The sequence below is a fragment of the Quercus lobata genome, chromosome 6 (genome assembly GCF_001633185.2).
Source record: "Quercus lobata isolate SW786 chromosome 6, ValleyOak3.0 Primary Assembly, whole genome shotgun sequence".
Taxonomy (NCBI): Eukaryota; Viridiplantae; Streptophyta; class Magnoliopsida; order Fagales; family Fagaceae; genus Quercus; species Quercus lobata.
This window is the reverse complement of record NC_044909.1, coordinates 35266781-35277658: the sequence shown is the minus strand read 5'-3', so window position 1 is coordinate 35277658 and position 10878 is coordinate 35266781. Positions and strand designations below refer to the sequence as shown.

General features: G+C 32.4%; 1 protein-coding gene across 1 annotated transcript; it reads right to left on the bottom strand.

Moving 5' to 3' along the window:
- Nucleotides 1-362: 362 nt before the first annotated feature.
- On the bottom strand, nt 363-4013 carry LOC115950185 (transcription factor bHLH110-like). Its single transcript, XM_031067424.1, has 7 exons — nt 3889-4013; nt 2640-3294; nt 1621-1746; nt 1452-1517; nt 1234-1299; nt 835-894; nt 363-467 (listed from the first exon to the last, which is right to left on the bottom strand). Exons 1-7 carry the CDS (start codon nt 4011-4013, stop codon nt 363-365), a joined length of 1203 nt encoding a protein of 400 aa, XP_030923284.1.
- Nucleotides 4014-10878: the final 6865 nt, after the last annotated feature.

Genomic DNA, 10878 nt, shown 5'->3' with positions numbered 1-10878 from the left:
TGCAATGAATTGAGCCAAAAGGTCACTAGAGGAGTTCCAAAAAAACGCTGGTGAGCGTTTGTAGTCCATGCACTAGCCTGTAGGTACGAGCTTATGAGAAATGAGAAAATTATCAAGTACTTTTGGGATATAGTAAGGTAGTATTCTCTCCGTTCACATAAAGGGTGAATTTCATTATGAATTTAATTAGTAAGGCCTCTTATTATGTGAAAGAAAGGAGTATCATGTCATATTCCTGAAGTACTGAATAATTACTTGAGCTTATGTTCAGCATGTCTCATAATTTCAGCATTATTCTTCTTAAATCACAACCTTCAATTCAAACTATCTCCTTTATCAGTGACCGTGGTGTCCAAAGCCTTTTACTCATAACCACTAATATATGATGCATAAGATAGGGGCAAAAGGCACAGTCCTCTACTTTTAAGGTCTCGCTCTAGTTCTGTTCCATCCTTATCGCTCAAACCCTGTCATCATTAACAACTAGAAATTATGCTAATTGATTTTTCAAAGGAAAATGAATAGTGTACACAAGCTATTGAATAGTTTTTAAAACCGAAATCGTGTCATGAATTTCAGTTTTTGAAAAATTTACAAATGCAACTTTGTGTGTAACAACAGTGCATGTATTATAGACATTATTCTTTTATGGAAATTGTAAATGATGTGAGTCTTATTAGAATCCAGTAAGCTCTTATTCATTTTATAGCATCCGTGTTCAAGGGCTGAAGTGTGGAAATAACATTTAAATACAGAATCTGCTGGTCTGTCAAGGGGGGGGGGGGGGGGGGGGGGGGGGGGGGGGGGGGGTGGGGGTTCACAAGAATATCTTACCGTTTGCATGGCTCTATTGGGCTTGCTGTGCGATATTTTCATATAAGGCATGCTCAATGTCTGCAGAGATTAAAACTTATTTGAGTTCCAAGAAGACCAGCATGTTCTTTAATGCAGCTTGTGTGTGTCTGTGCATTTTTTTTTATTATGGTAAGTACTTTATCGTAGTAAAAGCGTAACACTTTTTTTTTTGGCTAAAATGGTAGCACTTTTTTATTGAGCTTTAACCTAGATGCATGGGTATTCTATTCCCACCTTTGTTTCCTTATACAGTTGCATTTGTAGTGTAACCCTAGACACCACACAACCCTAGCCTTCCCAACCCCATTACTTTCTCCTTGACAAGATCATGTACATGATTAAGAAGAGATCAACGTTGGGAAGTGAAAAAGTAATCACCTGGACTTGATCATGAAGGAATTGAATGTACCCAATAGCTTCTGTTAATACAGAGGCTGTATCAGTCTGCAACCTCCATATCGATTCAAAATGTCAAAAACAGTTTATAGAAAGCATGGCCGAAAAGATATTATATTGTGTTTCTTTATATATATAAACACATTAGTGGGTTCTGATGAAGAATGAACTTAGAAAATAGAGAAATATATATATAGTACCTTGCCAAAAGGTGCTACCAATCTCTGAAGAGCTGCAATTCTGTCTCCTAGTTTCTCCTTTCGTACCTAATACAAGGCAAAGCCAATTCCACGATAGCACAAGGTTATAAAATGGCGCAATCTTTAATAACCTGAATATTTGATGGGTATGTTATAAAATATTATTCACCTTCAGTGGTGGGCATGAGCATCGTGACCCTGACTGCGACTTCTTAGCTACTGCATGAGACTCTTTTGGCTCAGAAACACTACTAGCCCTCTTCTTTTTTGTAACTCCATTCATGAAAGCTGTTGTCTTTTAAAATTGAAGAGAAAAGTTTCATTTTAGGAACATGGCAATGAGAATAATGCTGTTGAATCTAGAATAAGGGAGACGAATTCTTAAATCAAGAGAGTAATAGAATGTATATACAAAGCTGAAAAGAATCTTAATTCCACGTGTAGAAAACTAAAAAACTGAACAAAAATATGTTGCAGGGTTCCTCACGATAATCAAATGATACAAAATCGTTATCACCATCTATCTCTCCTTCCAACTTTTTCTTTACCAAGTGTCTCTTTTTTTCTTTTTTTTATAATGAATGAGAAATGAAATCAAAACAACATTTCAAATTCTTTGCTAAGTATATATTTTTTCCAAACTATATATATAATTACAAGGGAGAATTTGAATTCTAGATGTCATAGACACACAATGAGATGTTAACTAATTAAATTACAAGGTTTTTGACAATTCTAATGTTATTGATTATATCTATATTGGATTTAGTAACTATACACTATAATAGTAAGCTTTTGCTACCAAAATTTCATGTTCCAATAGAAAAAAAAATGATACAATAAATTCATCAGCGATTGAGGGTGAAAATCTGTAAGACATTTTAAGATATACTGCAAGAAATTCCCAACTTCACTAAAATGCATTCTCTCTTTAGGATATCTAAACCTCTAGTCCATCATTATTTGCCATTACCGTTATTTTTCTACTGTGCAATTGTGAAGAAGATTATGAAAATTTTACTCACATAAGCAAAAAATCACATGTAGCATTTTTGTGGAAAGTTTGTTAAAGTATAGTTAACCTAGAAAAAAATGAAGTTTTAAAAATTCATAAATAAGCAAATAAGCTAGAAAGTTAAAAGAAAAGAACCGATTCCAAATTGACACTAAGAAGAATAAGACACTCACTTTGTTGGAGCTGTTTGATGGACTATCCGCAAGTTCTTGCATGTGATCAGGGCTTAGAGACATCCTATCTCGACGAATGCCAAAAATATCATGTGAAGATTGGCTAAAACTCCCACCATAATTGGTAGATGTCAAAAGATCCAAAGTCTGCAAGCTCAAGCCCAAAGAACTTGATGAAACTAATGAAGACGACAAATCTGAGGGTGATGAATTAGTACTTGGAAAAACATGGCTGAAGTTAAATCTGCTGGATCCAACTACACCTCCAAAACTTGCAGGGTTCTGAGTATTAGAGTACAAATCTCCTGCAGAAGGTTGTCCAATAATTTGGCGACCAGAGGAGAAGTTGCTGAGCCACAGATTATTAGGAGAACATTGCAGCTCATTTCTTATGGAGAGTGAATGTGATTCTTCTGAACTAGAGGGATTGCATATCATTTCACTCAATTTGGGGAAAGTGTCTGGCATCTCCTCTTTGATTTTTGCAAAGAGCAATTCATCGGCTGATTGTTGGGTACTTCTTGCATTAGAAAAACTTGAGTCTTCATTCATGCTAGGTCTAAGAAGCTGCTCATTGATGGTACACTTAGGCCACATTTCCCGTGAATTTGGGATGCTTTCAGTTAGATAGCTATTGTAGTTACTACCATTATTTCTGCACAATTATTTAAGAAAGTAAGGAACTAGTGACTGTAGTTATATAGAACTTTTTAAGAGCAACATCTTCATATTAATCCAAGGACTCAGAATTTCAAATCAAGATAAAATCCCAAACCCCAGGAAACCAACTTTGTCTAGCAAATTAAGTGCCTAAGCTAAGAAGAAATCAATAAATTGAATTTTGAAAATCGTACACATATTGACTCACTATATTCTTAAAGAATTAACTTGATTGAGAAGTAGTATTTTCTTTATCATAAGAAAAGGTTTGATTACTATAACTATTCAACACCAGTTTCATCTTCTTCCTTCGATCACTATTTTCAGCAACCAGTTATGTGTATATATATATTTATTGCCACGAGTAATCATCATATATACTTCTTTTAGGTAATACTACTGAACACATCAGAAAAGATTGACTGCTTTCTTTTCTTTTTCTTCTTTTTCTCCCTAGTGGTAGGAAAAACCAAGACCACTTGAATGGTCAGGACGAATATAGTATAAAGTTTGGACACTTAAATCTGCATGGATTTATTTCAGGAGAAGTTAAACTACGCATTGAAGATATAGAGATAGAGGTACTTACAAAACGATGCTTGGGATCCAGTCACGGGTAGTAGAAGCTTTATAGCCAGATTGGGCTGCTGAAGTAAAACACTCAGCCAACTGTTCTTGGAGCTGATGCTGATGATGAAAATTTGCAGAGTCCATTATATTTTATTATTTAAGACTTGAAATTCCCAAGATGAGTATATGGAAAAACTAGCTCTAGTGAAAAACTGTAGCTCTTAGTATCCACACTCGCTTTTAGCGTTATCAGTTATCACTTGATAATATTCTCTCTACTCTTCTAAGCTTAAAGTTGCTTTCCAAAGAAAGGAGAACAAAGATAAAACTCCTCTCTCTCTCTCTCTCTCTCTCTCTCTCGATAAGAGACCCTCTTCTTATGTATAGGAAACTTTATGCAGCTTAACTTGTTCTTGAAACCCTAAATCTTTCATATTATATATATTGGAGGATGGGTTTTGCGCACTCTGCCATAAAAGTTAGTATAAGTAGTCAATTCCTCTGTGACATATGCATTATATATTTCTATATAGAGGCCCAAAGTAAAAGAAAAACAATTACGGTGAACAAGGTTATTCACTTATTATCCCTCACATTTTTGGAGGGCCGTACATTTAGTACTAGCTAGACCCTGTTAGGTTTTAAATGTTGGCAATATATATTTGATAAAACTAGTGTCAAAGAGGGTTGAAATTGATGCATTTGAGTTAGGTTAGAAGTATGTCAATAAGCTGATTGAAGTATCTGAAGAATAGCATAATTTCGGTCTAAGGAAATATTAAAGTTCGTGTGACACTCCGCTCAAGTGAGATAATTGAAATCTAGGTTTGTTTTGTGGAGGAGATTCATGAAGAATGATACTAAAGATTCTGAAATCAATAAGGTGAGGAGGCAACATTTGTAGAGATTATAATTATAAGTTTAGGTTCAAAGGTTTTGTAAGTAGATTATTATAACGGTTTCTTTTAGTGAATTCTCTAAGGGATTGGATCCACTTTGTCATCAAAATCTAAGTGCATCTTACCGTTTTTCCTATTTTTGCTTTTGATTATGTTATAGATTACTGTGGTTAAATTAATTATTGTGTTCAAATATCTATGTGGAATAACTTGTTGAATTAATCATATTAATCCGATGCATAAGCATTTTATAGGGTCTAAATAAGATTTTTCTTAGCCATTGGGTGCGGATTAAACATGAAGCGGATATATAGTGGATATACATGTGCTTTGCCCATCTCAAAACATCATTAGGGACCTTGTACAAACTACCTAACCTAGATTTAGGACCATCATCATACAGAAAAGGTTTGCTGCTAAATCAAGGAAGGGAGTCATATATATATTAATCTTTTCTGGTATGGATGTTGCATTTATATATAGCGATACCTATTATATTGAAGGTACGCCATGTAACTAGAAATACAAGCATTCCCACTGAATTCGATTTGCTAATGCCAATTCTAGTAAGATGATTAATAATTAAATAATGTTAAGCGGGAAATTCCATAAACTGATAAACAGATTAATTAGAGGATAAGAGAATATTTTCTCTAAATGCAAACACCGAGTACGTAGGATTACAAAAACTCTCCTACCAAACCTGGTTCTATATATCTGACGCATTGATTCATAAAGATTAGGATTCAGTTGTACGTATGAGGACCATATCCCCTTTAAAGAACCAATTTAAGCAATTAGAAAATACGAGGTATAGCTTTGATATTATGAAAGAACACAACAAAATTACATCGACTGCAGAAAACCTCAAACCACTACCTAAAACAAAGACAATAGCGGTGATATGTAGATCAGTTATGACAAAATTTTGTTAGTTTATGTTGTTTCCCTTTTCTCAGTTGAATTATGATTTTTTGTTGTTTTTCTTTCCCTAGTTAACCTGTTTTTCTTTCACTATTTGAAGTAGGACTATAGTTTTTTTTCTTAAAAGAGTAGGAGAAAATCTCTCCCTTTAATTCTAGTGTGTCACTATGGTATTCAAATCTTCAAGAAGAGTACTTGGAGTCCATAGAAGTTCTTGTCATGAACATATATAAAGAGTTCAAAAATTTTAAAACGGTTGTGGGTGATAGCAGTAAGTTCCGCTACTGGGTAGTGTCTAGGGTCAAAGAGTTTGAACTGCAAATCGTAACTTTTTTTGTATAGAGAATTACCATAATTGAGATAGTTTACCCTTGAAGTTTTTTTTTTTTTTTCGCCCTCAAAGTCATTTTCCATTGGTTTTTCAACTTTGTCACTGAATTTGCATGCTCCTATTGTTTATTGCTTTATTTTTCAAACTTGGTATTTGTTGTGGTTGTGGCTAAATTGTAATCACATAATTGGCTAATATGGTAAATAGCTAAATAATCCACTGAATAATTAACTAATAAACAAGCTTTTTAGGATGTCATCCATGACAAGCAATAAATCAAGATTGAGCCTATAATAGTGGTTGATAGGGATGATGAGAGTAGAGAGCTAGATCTAGGGATTAGTGATGGACATAGAGGTAAAGCGAGATACAGTTTTGATATCATTTTACAATAAGGAAATACTATGAGTAAGTAAAGACAAAAAGAAAAAAAAGCAGGAATACAAAAGAATTAATATGTTCAATTTTAAAGGTATATACTCATAATAGAGAATTCTAAACACTAAATCTTTACTTTTTAATTCTTTATGTATTGCAATAAACACATTTAACCTTATATGCATTGAACTGAACCTAGATTCATATCCTTGAGTTATAGTACTTGGGAGTATAATTAGGAATATTTGTAACATAGTTAGGGACCATAGGGTTACTTATACTACTAGGATCACTTGCACTATAAACAAGATTATAGTTCTTAGTATAATGAGTTTGAATTAAAGTAATACAATGAATCTTACGTAAATGCAATTGACTTTGACCTATTTGGAAGCACATTTGTTGACATGCAAATTCTTTTTTAGCATACATGAATCGAATTCTATGACTTTCTGAATTTAGGGGCTTAGCATTGTGGAGCAAAGTGGATTCACCATTGACACAAATCGTCATCTTATAATGCATCCAAAAGATTAGTATATATATATGGTATACGAGGAAGACACCAGTCAGCGCCCTAAGTTTTAATATGAGTGAGAGATAGTGCTGAATTATTATTACATTTGATTAATTTAGATAGACCGAGCTGTCTTTCACTAATTATAGAGAGACTTATTATAATCACATCAGCCCCCACAAAACTTAACATCAGAGAATAAAAATTATGGGAGAAAGTGCAATAAAGATTATGGGCAATTTTGTCGCCACCTCCAGAGTTCAAATCGATGTTTCTTTTCAGTCTGTTCTTTATTCATCCAGCTTGCTGATTTTGCCGACCTTTTCTCTCCCTCCATTTTTATTCTAAAGATTACACTTGTTTAATAAAGTCTGAGTACTATTTGTTTACAATTTATGTGTTAATTTCAATCAATCAGTGCTCAAAGTATAAGCACATTTTTTATCAGATGAATGGGATACCAATATAGTTTGGGTACTGGTGTGGTATTGGTTCAAGTTTTCGTACTTTAGTTCTTATGCCGTGGAGCAAATAATATATAGTTTTCTCTATCTAGCTATAAATTAAAAATGTGCTAAATTACATAATTATTGCAACAACATTGGGATCCCAAGATGCCATTTGCACACATGTTATAAGTTGCAGAGAATTTAAAATTACAAAGTGAAAGTCTCTTGTACTATCTAATCCACTTGCATATATACATAGCCACGAATTGGATCCACGATGGATGCATTATATATGATTCGACAGCTTTAAACATGTTATACATTATTAAAATTTTAGGTTGATAGGGAGGAATTATTACCTGCTTCAATCATTGCTACCAAGCTCAAGATTCAAGATGCAAACTCCTCAAAAAAAGCTCAAGATGTAACTAAAAATGTCTCATCAGCTTTTTCTTCTTCTTGAGCGCATTAATTTGCTCTTACTTTGACAGCAATTGTAATGCTAAGGATTTATTTAGAGTTTGAGCGACATTAAGAGATTGGTTGAATGTAATTTTCTCTTAACTTTAACTTTCAGGTAGGAATTTATAGCTCAAACGCTAGTTCAAATGGATATGTATGATTTATCTAGATACTATTTATTTATAAATGGTGAAGATGTGCATAAATAGGGTTGTGTTGGGTTGGAAAGTTTTTTCAACCCAAAGTTTGAGAAATTACAACCCAACTCAACCCATTACATATATAGAAACCAACCCGACTCATTACATTTGATCAAATCTCGATAGGAATGCATGTTGTTTGGGCTAACTATGTGGTTGGAGAAAACCCTAGGTTTCATGCTCTAATGATGTACTCTCATTAAGTCATTGAATAAAGGTTTCTAGTATCCTATCAAATAACATCTTAATTTGAGAATAATTTACTATATCCACAACCACCCAAATTAAAATCTGAAATATCAGATTTTAATAGTTGTGTATAATGTAAATGATCTTACAGTTTAGAGTCTTTAGGCTTGAGTGTTCATTACGAATACTCTCATTATTTATGGTGCACATTTCTAATGCTCTTACAGTTTATGGTGAATAATTGCCCAATAAACTGTCAATTTGTACACTGTTTTAGATGTTAGATGAACATTGCAAATTAACATAGTAAAATATTAATTGCAATGTTCCGAAGTTTATGGTGTATATTGCAAAGAGCCCAATGGTTTGTGTTGGATTATAGTTATTAACCTTTTTTAATATAAAAATTCATTCTTCTCGCTTTTGATATTAAAATTATTGATTAAGTTTTTGAATTAAAGGTTTTTAAATTTTCATTTTTGATTGATAATATCACTAATCCATTTAATTTTTCTTGTAATATAATCGATTGTAAGTGGGATTTTATCAATTTTAATATTTAGAAAAATGATGTAAAAACAATTTTAATAAGTGATGTTAATAAAAATTACAAAAGTGATGTATAAATTTTGTAAAATAATAATATATTTTTTATAATTTAATATGTGAATTGGAGTATTTTATTAAACTTGTAAAACTTAAAAATAAATAAATAAATAAAACTTTTAGTTCTAAACATAAATCTAAACCATTAATATCATAATGGGTTATCATATTAAAGAAAACATTCAAGATATGAGACAGTATTTTTACAAACATCATCTTTTAATAAGAGCTTTTTTTTTTTGATGAACAAGAATTTTATTCACAAGACAAAACAGAACTACAAAGTGGATACAACAGCCTCATCCTTAACGATAATCTCAAAACAGGGAGGGCCGAAACCAACATCAAAAGACCCAAAAACATTGTTCAAAAAGGGCCACTTAGCTAGAGAGTGAGCTATTTTATTTGCCGCCCTAGGGATCCAGGTAATATGACAATCAGGAATAAGTGAAATCAAGTTGAGAATTTCACTGCAAATACCTCTAATTCTCCAGGAAACTTTTTTTCCAAAAGATGTTAGTGTGTCGACACAATCTTTGGAGTCACTCTCCACAATCATAGCAGCTACTTCAATACTTTTAGCTAAGCTTAAGGCCCATTTAATGGCTTCTGCTTCTGCCTGAAGAGGGAGTTGGAATATACTCTCTTAGCACAAGCAAATATCACTTCCCCTCTCCAATCTCTAGCAACAACTACAATGGAATAGTTACCATCCTTGAAAGCAGCATCAGCATTTATCTTGATCGAATCTCTAGGTGGTTTCTTCTACCTTTGTACTGGTTTTGGCAATTGGAAGCCCGAATGGATAGCTATGGACATTCTGTGCTCAACTATGGTCTTATCAACTTTCTGCCAGAGCTCAATTGGATTAGTTTCTTTGCCTTCAAAGATTGCTTAGTTTCTAGCGCTCCAAATGGCTTCACAAATAATGGCCCCAACCATTATAAAGGAATTATAATATTTTATTTCATGTCAATGATCTTTAAGTAAAATAACAGTTTCTATATATTTTTAATAAAGACATTGAAGATTTGAATTTCCTGTTCCATTTACAATGTATAAAAAAAAAAAATAAATAATATTTTATTTCATTTGGAGGATGGAAAAACTAACTTGACAAAAGCAGTCAGACATTATCAAGAAGCATAACATATAGGAATCCGCAGGTAGAACGAGATATATGATATACGTGTTCCACTTCCATATCATATTGTCCCTGTCCCTGTCCCTGCACACAAAAGTCAGAGAATGTACTAAAGTTATTGATCAATATATTATGCTATAATATTTGGTTTTTCACTTTATACACATGACTGTAGAATTTTATGTCAGAGCAAATCTCTCATATTAGGGGTCAGTTTTGATACCGGTTATTTTGTTGAAATTAAAAATTTATTGTTAAAAATACTATAGATGAAGGTAAAAGTTAGTTGAAATAGTACAACTAAGCCTATAAATAGTACCAAAAGATGCAGTGAAGCCCATAAATAGTAGCAAAAATAAGCTGAATAGTAAAATAATTTTAATTTTTCATTGATATCCAAACACACACTACATCTTTTAGCATTTTCAATAAAAGCTTCTAAGGTTTAAATTCTCATTTAGACGAGAATTTAAACCTTATATTAAAAAGTATACATAAAAAAAAATTAAAAAAAAATCACTTAAGTTTGCATAAAGATGAGAATTTAAACCTTATATTAAAAAGTATATATAAAAAAAAATTGCTTAAGTTTGCGTAAAGTGAAATCTAATTAGACACACACAACCAATGTGGGATAAACATCTCTCTTTTTTTTTTAGTAAACAATAATACTTATTAAAATACACACGAAAATAGTAATATTAATATTTTAATCGGGTTTATAATATTAGGCTCTTTTGTAGTTATACTCTAGTTAAATAACATATTATAAACCCGGTTTAAAACATTAATATTACTATTTTCGTGTATGTTCTAATAGTTATTATTGTTTACTCAAAAAAGAAAAATGTTTATCTCACATTTTTTGTGTGTGTCTAGTATCCGCTGTTTATAATCTCAGTCTACAACT

Coding starts and splice junctions, on each gene's coding strand:
- LOC115950185 (XM_031067424.1), bottom strand. CDS start 4,013: ATGGACTCTGCAAATTTTCATCATCAGCATCAGCTCCAAGAACAGTTG. Junction 3,295..3,888: donor TGGATCCCAAGCATCGTTTT/GTAAGTACCTCT, acceptor ATAATTGTGCAG/AAATAATGGTAGTAACTACA. Junction 1,747..2,639: donor CATCAAACAGCTCCAACAAA/GTGAGTGTCTTA, acceptor CAATTTTAAAAG/ACAACAGCTTTCATGAATGG.